This window comes from Monodelphis domestica, chromosome 5 (genome assembly GCF_027887165.1).
Source record: "Monodelphis domestica isolate mMonDom1 chromosome 5, mMonDom1.pri, whole genome shotgun sequence".
NCBI lineage: Eukaryota > Metazoa > Chordata > Mammalia > Didelphimorphia > Didelphidae > Monodelphis > Monodelphis domestica.
In genome coordinates this window covers 229029944-229047841 of record NC_077231.1, presented here as the reverse complement: position 1 = coordinate 229047841, position 17898 = coordinate 229029944, and the positions used below count along the sequence as shown (strand labels likewise).

The 17898-nt window shown below is 38.9% G+C and overlaps 1 protein-coding gene across 4 annotated transcripts in view; it reads left to right on the top strand.

Annotated features, from left to right (window-relative positions):
* Positions 1 to 17898, top strand: part of PRKAG2 (protein kinase AMP-activated non-catalytic subunit gamma 2) — a 463538-nt gene that overhangs the window by 164419 nt on the left and 281221 nt on the right. For all 4 annotated transcript variants that reach the window (XM_007504639.3, XM_007504638.3, XM_016426254.2 and 1 more), the window contains one exon: positions 12820 to 13099. In XM_007504639.3, the coding sequence (XP_007504701.1) occupies positions 12820 to 13099 (280 nt within the window). The remainder of the gene's footprint in view (positions 1 to 12819; positions 13100 to 17898) is intronic.

The window sequence follows — 17898 nt, the reverse complement described above, 5'->3', positions numbered from 1 at the left end:
CATGTAGTAGGTTGTTATTATATATTTTCCATTTCATTGTTACCATTTGGAATTATTTTCGTTCAAGGCTGAACTCAGCTATCACCTTCTCTATGAAGTCCCATTATTAGGGAATAATAAGCCCTCTTTCTCCTTCAAATGTCTTAATAATAATATTTCCATATCAGGAGAAAGCAATATGGAAAGAACTTTGGAGTCAGTCATTCAACCCTAAATTTGAATCCTGACTCTGCTCTTTAAATTACCTACAAGTCCTCTACCTTTTCTGAGCCTCATTTATAAAGTGATGGGGCTGGATTCAAAGAGAATAGGGATTATTTCATTCTTTGTATTGGTATCCCCAGCAGGTAGCACAGTGTGTGACACACAGTAAGCCTTTGCTAGGTGCTAGTTAGTTGATTGAACTCTGCATTATCTCTCCCTAAAAAATCCATGCTGCAGCTATCCTATGTACACTTTAGGGTTTACAAAACACTTTCCATTTATTACCTCATTTGATACCATAAAAGGAAATTCTTGGTTCTCTTTGTCTATTATGAGTTTACACTTGTGAAAAGGAAATCCTTTATTCTCTTTGCCTAGCTAGAGTTAAAACTTTGGTCATGCTGAATCTTCTGATGCTGTGGAAGTTTTCTTCAGGCATATTCATGGTGCCTTCTTCAGACAATTCATCTTTTGATTCAAAGAGTTATCAAGCTCTCCTTCCTGAAATGTTTCATTCTCGAAAGATTTTTTAGTTTTATGGCAATTATGTAAACCGCCCCCCCCCCCCGAAATCCCTCCCAAGGAGGGTATTGACCAACATTTGGGTCATCTTGGGATACATGGTTGAGTTATGAGGTATAGTCAATCAGTTTCGATAGAAACTTCTCTCTTTACATGTGAGCAATGAATCCAAGAGTCCTTTTCTCCAATTTTTATAGCTGTTGGAGTAGTTAACAGCACTTGAAATGGACCTTCTCAGGAAGGCTGGGTTGCTCCAGTATACTAGAAGTTCTTTATGTATACCTTGTCTCCTGGGTTGAGGTCACGAAGTGAAAAGTCTATAGGTCCTGCTTATACTGAAGCTTATAGTGGAAATATTTATTATGCCCATTACATAGATGAGAAAACTAAGGCTCAGAGAGATTGATGAATGTTCACAACTAGTAAGTGGAAGAACTAGGATTCTAAATATATTAAACTTCAAATCTAGAGCTGTTTCACCCATATCCTAGCTATTTCAATAATGTTCTCTAATATCATGATAAATAATTACTATTTAATGTGTATCATGGCCATTTGTCTACCAGTTTGCCTGCTTTTTGAAGGCATATCTTTTATATCTTTGTATCCTCTGCACTTAGCACAATATCTGATGTGTAATAATAAATTACTTATTGGATTGATTTGAATTATCATTCAGTCATGTCTCTATAGTTCAGTCAGAGTTTTGGTTTCACTGTCTCTGTTCAGTGTCTCTATTTCTTCTTGTGTGATTTTTTTGGATTCATGGGCCCTATGTTTATTTATCAAGGGTTGTTCTTGGGGCATCTGTGTTTGAATGGATTCTTGGGCTCCCATTAAGTTGTCTTTTGGTGTTTTTTCATGGGCATAGTGATGTTTAATGTGAAATGCGTGAAGCCAAGAATCTTTTGCCACTACTTTGATCGATGTAGGAGTGCTACATCATATGGACCAATCCATCTGGGCTCTATGGGTTTGTCTTTGGCAAAATTTTTTACATATACTTTGTCCCCTGGTCTTATGGTATGTAATGCGAAATCTAGTGAAATCAATATAGTATCCTTCAACAAGTCACAATTCCTTCTGTTTCTTAAAGAGGAAGCTCTATCAGGATATTCTATCCGTAGATTGTTACAACTTAACCCAGAATTTGTGTGTTTTCGGTTCTAATTTGTTTGAGCTTTAGATGAGTCAGAGTATTTCTCAACTGTTTCTGTTTTAAGGAACACCAGGTTGTTTCTGCATATATACCATGTTCAAAGCTCAGGTCTCAAATTGAATATCTCTGTGTGTGTGTGTGTGTGTGTGTGTGTGTGTGTGTGTGTGTGTGTGTGTGTGTGTGTATCTCTGTCTCTCTTCCTTCTCTTTCTCCTCCTCCTCTCTCCCCCCACCCTTTAGGTTAATTGAATCAAAGTTGAAAGAAATAGAAAGAAAGAAATCTGGAGTTGGAAGGGATTTTAGAAGACATCTAGTCCACACCTTTATTTTACAGATGAGGAAGCTGAGGTCCAAGGAAACGTATAGATCATACAAATAGCAGGAGTCAGAAGTGGGATTTAAACCCATGTTCTTTTGACTCCAGAGTGATTACTCTTTCTATCATATCCCATTTGACTGTTCTCCTGGGTTCTACAACTAGAATTAAATATCTTTTAAAAACTTCATGGCTACCATCTCTCCCCACAAAGCCTTCATGAAATACTACTAACAATGGTTCCTCTCTGAAGTCCAGAATATTCTATCCCCACATCTACCTCTGAAAAGCATTTCCAGACTCTGCCACCTCGAGTGCATTCCATCCCTTGTATTCATTTTGTATTCATCATATATGTACATATTTTTATGTTGTCTTACCCATTAGAATTTATGCTCCCTAAGGGCAGAGGGTTTTACTTTTGTCTTTGTATTCCCACAGTTTAGCTCTGCCCTAGGTCCTCCTGACTCCAGGTCCAGTGCTTCTTCCCCTATATCAAGCCCACACAGATAGCAATAGATACAACGTTACTTTTTGGCCACTGTGACAGGGAACAGAGTTTTCATCATGTTCCCACACCAGTCCTCTGCTTCTCACTCCTACAGAAACAGAAACAGTATCATTAATAACTGTTCTAAAAGGCCATGGAACAGAAGCCTGACTCAAACTGCCAACCTTCCATTAGCTTCTGTGTAGTCAAGCAAACTCTTTTGCTCCTCTGAGCTCTTTTGTTCATTGGAAACCAGGAAATCATCCAATTAAGTTTATCAAAGCATCCTCTTCCTGCAGCTCACAGCCAGTGAAGACATCAGCAGTGCCCTTGGAATCTTCCATTGCCATTAATTACATTTGCCCTTCCCAGCAAACAGTGAAAGAATACTTTTTTGAAAACCTACCCTAATTTTCCTATCATGAAGGAATATGATGAAGCCTATGGAGATTTCTGTAAGAGAATGTTATACTGGGTCCTAGTTTCACCAAGACTAGAGCCATTTTCAGTGAAAAAGAACAGCAGGATAGAAGCTTAATCTTTAAAATTTCTGCCTTTTACCTTTCTCCCTTGAATTTTATTTCCTAATACTTAGTTGTTTTCCACCCAGAATTCTGATTTCTTCTTTGTTTTCAGTCCCATTCTGTGGAGAATCCTGGGGGCTTGCCTGTTTGATAAAGTTCAGACTCATTAGTTTAACATTCAAGACCCTTATCCTCCTCTACAGAAACCAAGGTTTTCTACTTAATGTATATTTATTTGGTAAACATGCCACATATGTTTTTCTTCTTTCCCACCTTTGCCAATATTCTGTTCCCTCTACTTGGAATTCCTGCCCTTTCCCATCCTGACATATTACAGGCCTGTCTGGCTTTGAAGGTCCATCTTAAATGCCACCTATTTTATGAATTTTTTTTCATTATGATAGCCAGAATCCATTCTCTCTCCTTTATATTTATGTGTGAATTTGTGTCTGTTCTGTTTATACTATATATTATAATTATTCACATGCTTTCCCATCTCCCAACTAGACAGTAATTTCCTTAATTTTTGAATTCTATAATGAATTTAGCAAGAGTTCTTGCCCTGAGAAGGTATTCAACAATTTGAATAAAAGGATAAATAGTTCCAACTTTACCTTCTGTTAGGAGCAGAGGTAGGTCAAGAGAAATTTGTTGAAAAGAACAAAATTAAAGATGGAAAATTTCTCCTGAAACAGCTAAAGAAGGTGTGTGGGTGTGGGGGGGTCATCTTAATCATTGGTAAGATGCCAAAATTTTCTTTGGACCAACAAGATTGACTTTGGCTTCTCTTATATTTATCCATGCCACCTGATTCTCTCTTCCTCTCTGCAAGCCAGCCTTTCTGCCCTTCCTCAGATCATTGAGTCATAGGAACAGAAGCATCTTACCTATAGCACATATCCTCACAGTCCTAACCCCAATATATAATCCTTATTCATTTTGCAGACATTTAGTGAGATCCTACTCCATTTGTGACATAAGGCTCTAAGACCTGGATGCTGAGGAATAAAGGATATAGAATAGGATGAGATACAAAAATAAATAAGGTTTGTTTTCCAGCCTCAAAGTGTTTCCATGAGCATGTTTAAAGTGGGGGGGTTGTACAGGAAGAAAGTGGCAAAGAGAGACAGTATTAATGATTTCTAATTAGGATTGCTGCCTAACTTTAATCCTTGCTTAATTTCCTTTTGAGGCAACTAGGTGGCACAGTGGATCATGTGCTGGAACTGGAATCAGGAAAACTCATCTTTCTGAACTTAAATCTGACCTCAGATACTTATAGCCTGTGTGACCTTGAGCAAGTCACTTAACTATGTTGGCCTCAGTTTCCTCACCTGTAAAATGAGTGGGAGAAGGAAATGACAAACCATTCTAGTATCTTTGCCAAGAAAACCTCAAATGTCATTACAAAGAATCCATCACAATTGAACAACAACAGTATGATGTAGTCAAAAGAATATAAGACTGGAAACCACAACACCTGACTCGGCTCAAGAGACACAGTTCTCTTCTCTAGTTCTCCTTTCCACTCTCCTTCTCCCTCTCTTCCACCTCTTCCTTCTCCTTCTTGGATGCCTCAGAGCCCTTTCTTCTTGATTCTTGAAGGAGGGTGCTGTCCAAGGTTCTGTCCTCTTTGAGTTTAGCCATTTACAAGTCTCCATCCACTTAATTCTATACCAATATCTAACCTCTCTAACTTTCCATCTGACTCACAGGAACAGAATAAGAGACATTTTGTTTTAAATATGAGAGACTTTGCTCAAATCTGGGTAAACTAGATATGTTGTTATCCATGACTGAAAAAGATAAGATCTTTCCCCATTAGATTATAAGCTCTACAGGGGCAGGGACTATTTTTCTTTTTTCATATTTGTATCTCCATAGGTTAGTGTAGTGCCTGGAACATAGTTGGTGATTAACAAATGTTTATTAAATGGTGGCTTCCCCTCTCATGACCACAGTGAAACACCTATACCTAGACCTAGTTTAAGGGAAAAGTGTCAAGTTATGAATAAGACTGTCCATACACTCCTGCAGGAGAGATTGCCTATCTGCATGTTAGATGGTGTGAAGGGTGGCCTTTTATTCTTTCAGTCATATTTTCTATTCCAGGTAAGGGAGCTAATGCGAGGGATTGCATGTGGATAGAGGCGGGAAGAAGTCAGAAATTATATAGTAGTAAATCTAAGACACTCTGACCATGCAGCAACTGGTTTACAATAGCAACAACAGAACTAGCATTGTGGGTCAGCTGGGTTGCTTAGTGGGTAGAGATCCAGGGTTCAAATCTGGCCTCAGATAATTCCTAGCTGTGTGACCCTGGGCAAGTCACTTAACCCCAATTACCCAGCCCTTACTGCTCTTCTGCCTTAGAAATGACACTTAGTATCAATTCTAAGGTAGAATGTAAGGGCTGGGGGGTGGAGTAACTACCACTTATCTAGCAATTTATGGTTTGCAATGATCTTCATACATATATCTTATTTGATCAAAACATCTTGATTAGAGTATCACTAACCCCATTTTACAGATGAGGAAATTGTGGCTCAGAGAGATTAAATAATTTGCTCATGTTCACTCAGCTGGTTAAAGATCTAAGGCCAGGGTTGAATCCACAGACTAGCTAGCCCTCTGTGAAGCTCATGCTTCAAAGGAGATCACACTAGTCTTTCATTGTCATCCCATACATCCTGAGCAATGGTTCTAGCTTTTCTTTGATTCTCCATTTTTTTCCCAAACCCAACAAATCCTTTCTTTGTTATCCTCTTCATCTATTGCTGGACTCATTTCATGCTGAATGCTAGTATTGCTTATGGTATCCTTACAGGACTACAACATGTTTTTGTACTCAGCCACCATTATCTGGCCTTGCTTTCATCTTCTGTTCATGTCTTTTCAGAATTAGATTTGATCAATGACTTCCCTGTGGCTTTACATTGGTTTCTCTAGACAATTCCTCCTTTTACTCCTCATCAGAATTGTTTCTCTTATAATTCAGTTCTTCAGAACATGCCCTCCTTCCTAATGCTGTACCTAAAATAAATATGAAATAGTACTTTGTCCTAAATAAGTGACTAATAAATATTGATTACGATAGAAAGTCAGGTAGGAGGTGCAGTGCATACAATTAGGAAGATTTGAATTCAAATTTGACCCTCCGTAATTCATTTAACCTCAGTTTTCTAAATGGTAAAATGGGAAGAAATAATAATAATAGCATCTGCCTCTCAGGGTTGCTGTGAGGACATAATCATATTTGTAAAGTATTTTGCAAACCCGAAAGGGCTATACATTATAAAACTTTAAAACTGTAATAAGATTTTTTGATAAATGTTGGCTGCAGCTGCTGTTTTTGTTGTTGTTATTTTTGTTGTTGTTGTTGTTGTTGTTATCACTATTATTATTCCTGCAAGGACCTAACCAGCTCCAGCTTTTAGTTCTTGGATTTTACAATGTCAATATTTGCTGCTAGGAAGTTTGTCCATTTCCTTCCTGGTTCTCCCATGTCAACAATAAATGATTCACATTTTATACTGAATTAGCTGCCACTCTGCAGAAGGTCAACTAAAAGCAAGGATCTTTGGGAAGGGAACAAATGGGGGACTCTGGGTATAAGTACATGGGAGAAGCACCAGAAAAAGGGATATAGGTAGAGAAAATAAGCGAGTCAAAAAACAGGCTTTACAGTTTTTCCTAGGGTCAACATTGATTATTTAGCAAGTAATGCCACTAACCACACCAATAAATCTTGGTTTAATCTGTGCCCCTCCTAACCCCACCCCAGGAAACTATGTTAAGTTCTCTGCCAAATACAAGACCACATCAAAGGCTATAAATGCCAAGGATATAATTATGGACTAATGTGCACTGGAGGTGGGGCTACATGGGGGAAAGTGCTTTGGAAAGTGCTCAGTTCTGATTAAGAAGACTTATGGTTTCCTCTCCCTTCCTTTGCTCATTTGTTGGTTACTTTAGGAAGCTGCATAGGATTCTAGATTCAGAATTGGAAGGACCTTCAGAGGTCATAATTCCTTCATTTTACAAATGGGGAAAGAGAAGCCCAAAGGGATTAAGGCATGTGCCCAAGGTCACACAATAATAGTTAGGAGAATCAGAATTCATACTTCTGGGGGCAGCTGGGTGGCTCAGTGCATTGAGAGCCAGATCTAGAGATGGAAGGTCCTGGGTTCAAATGTGGTCTCAGATATTTCCCAGCTGTGTGACCCTGGAAAGTTACTTAACCCCCCTCCTTGCCTAGACCTTACTTCTCTCTTGGAACCAATGCATATGTTGATTCCAGGGTACAAGAAGAAAGGAGAAGGTCAAATATTATCACGGCTTCAAAAAAGGGAACAGAACAGAGTCTGCAAACCATAGGCTAGAAAGCATGGCTTGGATTCCTATAAAAATTTGAGAATGAATCATTAAAGAAAGTTGGCAAATATCTAGAAAGAGAAACATTGATTACAAAGAACCAGCATGACTTCATCAAGAATAGGTCATGTCACTAATATGGAATTATGTTTTGCATGACTACACAAGTATAACCTATGTGAAACTGCTTGCCTCTCAATGAGGGGTGAGGAAAGGGAAAGAGGGAAAGAATTTGGAACTCAAAAAAAAAACCCTTAAAACAAATGTTAAACATTTTTACATGGATTTGGAAAAAAATAAAACATTTTTTAAAAAAGAATAGTTCATGTCAGACTAACTTCCTTTTGGGTTGTTGTTTTTAATAGGACTACTAAGCTAGTAGGTGAGAGGAATGCTGTGGATGCAGCTCTCCTAGATTTTAGCAAAGCTTTTGATAAAATATAATCAGATAGATTCAAAACTGCTTGGATGACCAGACTCAAAGAGTAGTTCTTAGCAATTCAGTGTCAGCATGGCAGGAGATTGCCAGTGAAGTAGATCCCAGTGAGCTATGCTTGGCATTATGCTTTTTATCACTTTTACAGTGACTTAGATAAAGGAATGCTTATCTAATCTGCACATCACATGAAGGTGGTACAGATTACTGACACACCAAATGATAGTCAAAAGGGTCTTAACAGGCTAGAGCATTGCCTGAATAAAATAAAATAAAATTCAAAAGGGAAAAATAAAAGTCTTGCATTTGGGTACAAAAAAATCAACTTTACAGTAATTATAAGATGAGAAGGAGGGAGGTAACAAGCATTAAGTGCCGGACACTGTGCACATCACTTTACAAATCTCGTTTGATCATATGATCAGTTTATACAGCCAGAAGTTTTATTAAGAAAGATTCAGAATTTAGTGGACCTTGAGCACAGTATAAGCCAGTGGTGTGATGTGGCAGTCCAAAAAGGTAATGAGAATCTTGGGCTGCATTAAAGTGGGACATAGCTTCTGGGAATAGTAAAGTGACAGTCCCACTGCACTCTCTCCTCACCAGACCTTGTCTGGAGTATTGTATCTAGTTCTGGGCACCTTGGAAGTAAAAAGGACATTGATAATCTGGAGAGTGTCTAAGAGGAGGTTCAACTAGTATGGGGCCTCGTCCATGGAGCCTTGGCCTTGAATCCATTGGCCTTAAGTCCATGACATGGGAAAAAGGTATTATATACATAGGTATATGTGTATGCATGCGTGTATTTAATTTGGATAAGAGGAGTTTGTTATGGACACAATAGTTCTCTTTAGATATTTGAAGGGCTGCCATCTGGGATTAGATTTGTTCTGTTTGGCCCCAAAGGATAGATATTGGAGCAACAAGTAAAAATTGTGAATAGGCAATTTTAAAGATGGTATGGGGGGGGGCGTGGGGGGACAACTACCTAGGCACTGGAGCTGTCCAAAAATGGATTGTGGAGGGAGGTTGGGCTTTACTTCCTTTTAACAGAAGATAGACAACCATTTAGCAAATGCATTATAAAAAAGAATTTCCTAAGTGTGTGCTCAGGTCACTCGCAGTTCTCAGATTCTATAACTTTTAGCCTTAGGGCTTTCCCTCTCCTCATCCCCTGCACCCCTACTTTCAGGAAAGCTGCTCTTTGAAAAGTGAATCAGTGAAACCCTCAGGAAAAGCTAAAGGTCTTTGCAATCCATCCATAAAAGAAGCCTTTTACCTAGAGTACTAAACTGACCAGCATCTACTATTTTTAATTTAATTTAATTTAATTTTTTTTATCTACTGATTTGATTTACATTAAAATCAAACCTAAGCAGCATTATGGGATTTCCATGCTGCACTGTGCTTCCCCCTAGTGGTGATGGATTCATTCAGCCCTAACTGGTTTCCCCTGCCACAATGAAAGGTTCTGACTTAAACATGGAAGATTTTTCCTGCCCCACCCTCAGTAGGATAGATGTATTGATTTGTTTTCACAGTTATGGGGCCCTCTGTCAGTCTGATTCCCCAAAACGTGTCCTATCATGGAGAGAAACATAGGCTCATAAATTCAGAGTTGGGAAAGATCCCTTATTTTATAGATGGCAAAATTGAGTCTAGAGAGGGTAAGTGGCTTTTTCAGGGTGCTGGAGGTGGTAATTTAAGCCCAGATCTTCTTGACATCAAATTCAATGCTCTTTCCACTACATTATGCTATATTAAATTCTGGGAATCAAGAAGCCCAACTTCTAGTCCCTAAGTGGCCACTGACAACTTCACAAATTTGGGCAATGCATTATACCTCCCTTTTCCTCAGTTTCCTCCTCTGTAAAATAAGTTTATTGAACTAGATGATTTTTAAGGCCCCTTTTGAATCTAAGATTGTATGAGAATATGCCAAAAGAGCAACTTCTAGGTCTTAATAAATCATTCATTTATGTTTTTGTAAATAAATACATAAAAATATTATGGGAATTTCTATATAATGCCCCAAAACTAACTATAATTTTAAGTATTTTATCATTCTGTTAGATTGTAAGCTCCATGAGGGCAGTTCAGGACACCACAATGTCTTCGCTAAACTTTGTTTCCACCATCACTTACACAATACCCTGCTCATAGTGGGTGCTTATGGATATACATTTTAAGTAGTTTGAAAATAATGATAAAATATTAGTATTGTTGGGTCTCTCTATAACCTCCAGGCCAGTCAATCAATGAAGTAGCTAGATACAGTGTGAGTCTTCAACCTTGGACCCATAAGCTACTGGTAGATAGACTTCAGGGATTCTGTGAAATTGGATGGGAGGGGTTGGGGATTACATCTTCTTTTTTTTTAATTTTAAACATTATTTTATTTGGTCATTTCCAAACATTATTCACTGGAAACAAAGATCATTTTCTTTTCCTCCCCTCCCCCCCCCTCACCTCTCACCTTTCCCTCTCCCACAGCCAACGCACGATTCCACTGGTTATCACATGTGTTCTTGACTCGAACCCATTTCCCTGTTGTTGGTATTTGCATTAGAGTGTTCATTTAGAGTCTCTCCTCAGTCATATCCCCTCAATCCCTGTAGTTAAGCAGTTGCTTTTCATTGGTGTTTTTACTCCCACAGTTTATCCTCTGCTTGTGGATAGTATTTTTTAGATCCCTGCAGATTGTTCAGGGACACTGCATTGCCACTAATGGAGAAGTCCATTACCTTCGATTGTACCACAGTGTATCAGTCTCTGTGTACAATGTTTTCCTGGTTCTGCTCCTATCGCTCTGCATCACTTCCTGGAGGTTGTTCCAGTCTCCATGGAATTCCTCCACTTTATTATTCCTTTTAGCACAATAGTATTCCATCACCAACATATACCACAATTTGTTCAGCCATTCCCCAATTGGTGGGCATCCCCTCGTTTTCCAATTTTTGGCCACCACAAAGAGCTCAGCTATGAATATTCTTGTACAAGTCTTTTTCCTTATTATCTCTTTGGGGTACAAACCCAGCAGTGCTATAGCTGGATCAAAGGGCAGACAGTCTTTTATCATCCTTTGGGCATAGTTCCAAATTGCCCTCCAGAATGGCTGGATCAATTCACAACTCCACCAGCAATGAATTAGTGTCCCCACTTTGCCACATCCCCTCCAGCATTCATTACATTCCATAGCTGTCATCTGCTAGGTGTGAGGTGATACCTCAGAGTTGTTTTGATTTGCATCTCTCTGATTATAAGAGATGTAGAGCACTTTTTCATGTGCTTATTAATAGTTTTGATTTCTTTGGCTGAGAACTGCCTGTTCATGTCCCTTGCCCATTTGTCAATTGGAGAATGGCTTGATTTTTTGTACAATTGATTTAGTTCTTTGTAAATTTGAGTAATTAAACCTTTGTCAGAGGTTTTTATGAAGATTGTTTCCCAATTTGTTGCTACCCTTCTGATTTTGGTTACATTGGTTTTGTTTGTACAAAACCTTTTTAATTTGATGTATTCCAGATTATTTATTTTGCATTTTGTAACTCTTTCTAATTCTTGCTTGGTTTTGAAGTCTTTCCCTTCCCAAAGGTCTGACATGTATATTATTCTGTGTTCGCCTAATTTTCTTATAGTTTCCTTCTTTATGTTCAAGTCATTCACCCATTTTGAATTTATCTTGGTGTAGGGTGTGAGGTGTTGATCTAACTAAACCTAATCTTTCCCACACTTTGAGGGGTTGGGGATTACATCTTTATTTTTACTCAAACTTAATATTTCCTTCAATAATAAATTCAAAAATTATTCTGAGGAAGATCCATAAGTTTCATAGACCTGCCCAAAGTGGTTTCTCTCTTTCTCTCTCCCCCCCTCCCTTCTCTCTCTCTCTCTCTCTCTCTCTCTCTCTCTCTCTCTCTCTCTCTCTCTCTCTCTCTCTCTCTCTCTCTCTCTCTCTCTCTTTCCCCCCTCCCTTCCTTTCTCTGTCTCTCTCTCTTACACACACACACACAAACATATTCACACACACTTGCTCTCACACTCAGTAAAGAACCCCTGAATTAGAAGATAAAAAAAATTCTGTGCTTCGAGATTCCAACATTTATCCCGCCAGAATTTCAACTCTGACCCAGACCCTTTCAGACCTCTATCCAGATCCCTATCTCTCTCCTCCTCCATTTTAATTTGCTTTGTATAGATTTACTTATCTATATAAATGCTATTTCTAGTCTTGTAAAACATACACTCCTTAAGGATAAGAAATGTTTAAATTTGTCTTTGTTTTTCCAGTGTCTTAAATATAGTAGGTACTCGATAGCTGCTAATTGGATGGAATTTTAAAAATATACAAAGGGTACAGCTAGGTGGCAGAGTGGATTGGGAGCCAGCCCTGGAGACAGGAGGTCCTGCATTCAAATCTAGCCTCCAACATTTCCTAGCTGTGTGACCCTGGGCAAGTCACTTAACCCCCATTGCCTAGCCCTTACCACTCTTCTGCCTTGGAGCCAATACACAGTATTGATTCTAAGACAAAAGGTAAGGATTTTTTTTAAGGATATAAGATTGGGTGAGACAGGAAGTAAGAAATGAAATTGAGCTATAGTCTGTGATCATTGGAACAATTTTGCTCATAAGGATTGAACCTGTGGCCTCAGTCCCTTGTGTTTAACACAACAGAACTAAAACACTAAGTTTCAAGCATATTCTGAAAAGTCTTAAGATAATTGTTGAACTAAGACACTTGGTTGACCTCACAGCCTAACGTACTTCTTTTTTTCCCCTTTCTCCCTCCCAGGTGGACAGTCCCTTCAGTTCTGGGAGCCCTTCCAAAGGATTCTTCTCTAGAGGCCCTCAGCACCGGCCTTCCAGCCCTGTGTCAGCCCCTGTGAGGGCCAGAAATAGCCCTGGCTCTCCCAAAACAGTATTCCCATTTCCCTACCAGGAGTCTCCTCCCAGATCTCCACGTCGCATGAGCTTCAGTGGCATCTTTCGCTCCTCCTCCAAAGAGTCCTCCCCGAACTCCAACCCATCTACCTCACCTGGGGGAATCAAGTTTTTTTCCCGCTCGAGAAAAAGTAAGATATTAATCATATGGTTTCAGGTGGGTTCAGGGCTGCAGGTGAAACCATCCCTGGCTCTGTTTGCTAAAAAAAAAAAGCTGATGGTGATATTAATGGATCCAGTGACCACCCTATGCAGACGACAGAGTAACAGTTAGTGATATAGGGGTCTACCTTTCTAGCATGTAAGACGAAAACAACAAAAAACCTCATAGAAATGAAAACAGTTTCCAGCTAATGCTTCTTGCCTTCTTTAGTTTCAAACCCAAAGGCTACATGTATCTTCTAAGATACAAGCTCTATATATTTGGCTGTCTACACCATCTACTGTACTTATAGACATAGAGAAGGAATGGTCTTCAAATCCACCCCCCCCCCTCCAGATCTGGCAAAAAATCAAGGCTCCATCTATCTAAATCCAGATGCCTTTGCCTAGAACCAGCCAAATAAGACTCCACACAGAATACCTGGGTGTTCCTTTCTTACCATTTTTCTTCTTCTTTGGTTTGGCATTTACCAGATCTCTGAGAGTAAGAAATTCAAGCTCAGTTGTCATTCTCTTAATTGAATGCCCCAGGAAACAACAGAAGGGATGTGCAGCCAGATTGGGGAGGAATGAGGGAGGGAAAGGGCTGGCAGTGGAAATGTGTTCAGTATGTCAAAAGCAATGAGAAATATTTGGGATTCATCTAATATTCATGAACTAGGATTTTTAAAAAACATAACTTTTTATATATTCAAGTCTGGAAAATATTGATAACAGCATTAGTCTGAGGAAAATCGTGAAGTAGACGGTCTGTTTTTTGCTCTTCCCATTTCTGTGGCTCCCTTTAAATCCCATTTCAGTTCTTCTCCACTCTAACCTAACAGCCAATTTTTTATCATTATTCCAGCTCAGGACAGGATCTTGTTAAGCAATTAATATATTATCCCTTAGAATGTCTTTCGAAAAATGAACCTCAAAGGGAAGGTATGATTACACAAAAATAGTAAATAAGGCTTCTAAAAATAGCATTATAGACCCTGGGACAACCGAGTTGGGGAAATAGTTTGAAATGGGAAGGGAAAGCCTCCTAGAAGCCCTATAATAAATACAACATAGGTGGGGGCAGTAGCTTTGTAGTTCAGTGAATTGAGAGCCAGGCCTAGAGACAGGAGGTCCTGGGTTCAAATCAGACCTCAGACACTTCCCAGCTGTGTGACCCTGGGCAAGTTACTTAACCTTCATTGACTAGCCTTTATCATTCTTCTGCTTGGAACACAGTACTGAGATGGAAGGTAAGGATTTCAAATAATAATCCAGCAAGCCATTCCTTGTAAGGTCCACAATGAACTCACATTCTGCAAAAGTTGTATTATAGAGGTATTAACAGTACAGTTTGAAAGCTGGGAGAAAGGGCCTTTCCAGGTAATATATTTAGCATCAGAATGGCTCATTTTGGGGCCAGGCAAAAAACAACAATAACAATAAACAACTCCCAGGAACAAAGCCTACTTGGTAGGGAACCAACTGTTTCATGTATTTATTTGTCTATCCTGGTTTTGTGACTTTCCAGATGACCCTAGTTAAAATAGAAATCATCAAAACAAAATTTCCTTAATCTCACTTGTTTCCAACACAACAATGCTTTCTTTAATGCTTTTAAGAAAGATCTCATGAAATTGGCCCAGCAATGATGGAGTGTCCCAATTTCAAAAAGACTGGCTTTACACCAGCAGGAAGGTAATGGTGGGATTGAGCTCTGTATGAAAGGCCAAGAATGGGGATCTGCCCCTTAAGGTGGGATCCGGTTGATGCACAAGAGGTTTAATCCAGTAAAGTTAGTTTAGGATGGATAGGAACCCATAAGCATTGTCTAGACAGGCAGGTCCAGAGCCTGGGAGACCAGGAAGAATCATGAAGAGAAGGACAAGGCAAACCCTGCTTCTAGGACCAAGAGTGCCTGCTTATCGTGAATGACCAAAGCAGGGTCAGAGGCTTGGAGGAGATGAGTCAGCTGGGATGTACCGCCAGATTTTGTGATGGGTACAAAAAGATAAAAACAACCACAAAACCTTGCCCTAAGGGAGCTTACGTTTTTCCTGAATGTAATATTCAATAATAGAACTGAAGGGTTGGGGCTAAGAGGTTTTCATCCTTCTCTGAGAAAAACAGTAAATCATCAGGATTCTGAATAGCCACCTGCTTCCATTAAGCCCAGTTCTCTCCCTCTGAGTATGTAACTGCTACCCCTGAGATAGAATTAGCCATTTGACTGTCTTATTTTTTCCAAATGAAACAATTGCTCTCTTGGCTTCAGATTCAGTTAGGGAACAAGGGAGCACACAGCTGGGTTCAGCTGTCCTTTGGGAAATTAAGAGGAATCGCATGATGTGGAAAATGTACCATTTACTCATGTAACACTGGAGCCAGGAGGCACCTTTAGCTTTCATCTAAGCTAGTGGCATCAAATTCAAATAAAAATGAGGGCCATTAAGCCATTTATAAGAATCCTTGCAGGTACATATTGACTTAGAAAACCACATGTTAATATTATCTATGTTTTATTACATTTTATTTATTTGGTTAAAATATTTCCCAATTCCAAAATTTCCAGATTCAAAATTTTAAGCTGGTTTGGGCCATGGACCAGCAATGGCTAACACCTCTGATCTAAACCAACTCCTTTCAACTTTATAGATGTGAAAACTGGGGTAAAAAGAGTAAGTAACTTGTCCAAGATCACATGGATAACCAGAGGCTAGAATTGGGAAGAGAATTCAGATCTCTTGACTAAGTTTGGTAAATCCTGTGCTTTCAATCAAGCCACCATGCCATGAAGATTGCATAGGAGAGCTCATCTCCCATTTCTGTCTCTCTCTATAATACATAGCCACAATATGACTTCAATCCCCAGAAATCTTTTCATTCTCTTTCTGCTATCAATATAATTCTTGGAAAGTTTTAGCCCTTACTTAATAACTATTCCCTGAGCTTTTATATTCCCCACACAGGGCTATAGAAGAATTTGTCTATTCTTGATGTAGTCAGTGTTTCAAAGGGAGTTAAGATGAGATCTCCACCTCCCCTCTGGCCTTGTGTAATCAGTTTCTGGCAATTAGGAGTCCAGGTATTTGTTCAGGGAAAGGAAAATAGACTCTATTTCCCAAGATCACAGGCATCTCAACCAAGTCAAACATATTAATAATAGAAACAAGGACCTCATTTGTCAAACATACTTAACACACTCCATCGATCATTAGCTTGGATCCTTGGCCTGAGACTCTAGCATAGTCCACCAAACTCATTATCTTCCTTATGTGCATTTCCCAAGAGGGAGGTTTAGCATTTTCTCCCAAGGGTTGGTCTTTTTTCTAATGGCTCCATCTGAGCTGTTTGTGTTGGTGGGGGAAGCTATCTTTTGCTATTGGAATTGGAGGCTTAGTGCTCTCAACAAAGAACTTCCTAACTTGGTGGGGTTATGCCATATCTCTCCAATTTCTATAGTTATACCAATGAAAATAGGTTATAATGAATTTCAAGTGTCTCCCTGCTTCAAGTTTCTTGTCACTCTAGTCAACTCTACTTAACTATTAAAGTGTTTTTTCCTTAAGTGCTGGTCTGACCACATCTATCACTGTACTCAGTATATCTTAGTGGTTCCCTGTCATCCCCAAGGACAAATATAAAATACTATGTTTGGCTTTTTTTTTTTACATAGTGGTTTTTTCTTTTTTTTTTCTTTTAAAACTTTCCCAAGAAGTCAGGTAATATGATATAGTTTGCACATACATAATCATATAACACATATTTCCTTGTTCATCATTTTGTGAAATAAGCCACTATTACACTAAGGAAAAATTCATAAAATAAATAAACATGATGAATGGTATACTTTGATCTGCATTTGGACTCCATCTGTTCCTTCCATGGCAGTAGATGTCTTTTTTGTCATGAGTCCTTAGAGTTGTCCTGGAATGACAATTCAGTCATTCACAGATGATCATCATACATTATATCTGTTACTGTGATATAATGTATCTCACTTTGCATCAGTTCATATAAGTCTTTCCAGGTTTTTTTGCGATTGTCTTGTTTGTCTTTTCTTATTGGCTTTTAAAGCCCTTCTTAAACTGACTCCTTCCTATCTTTGCACTCTTATTACACTTTACTCCCTTTACATATTCCATAATCCAGTGATACTGATTTCCTTGCTGTACCTAGCACACTCCATCTCAGATCCTGGGCATTTTTCTATGTCTCATGCCTGGAATTCTCTTCCTCTTGGCTTCCCTGGCTTCCTTCAAGTATCTCAAATCCTACCTTCTAAAAGTCTTTCCTGATCATACTTAATGCTTGTGCCTTTCTTCTGAGATTGCCTCAGGTTTACTTTGCAGATATCTTATCTATACACAGGCATGTTGTCTGAATCTGAGTTCATTTTGTCTTTCCTTATATACCCAGTTGCTTGGCACATAATAAATGTTTCTTAATAAATACTTGTTGACCAACTGACTGAACTTGGATGAGATCTGAAATCAGAAAAGAGCATAAAGACAGCCCAGGAGGTGTATATTGTAGAAATGGAAATGTTTAAGTGAAAAAACTAGAGATGTTTATCTTAAAGAAAATACTTAGGTGGAACAGGATAGCTGTGGTCAAGTAGTTGAAGGGCTGTCATGTTGAGGAGGGATTAGACTTATTTTATTTGGCCATTAGAGAACAGAACCAGGAGGGATGGGGGAAATCTATAAAGAGGCACATTTAGGTTTGTTGTAAAGAAAAACTTTCTAATAACTTTTATTATTCAGTAATTTCAGCCATGTTTTACTCT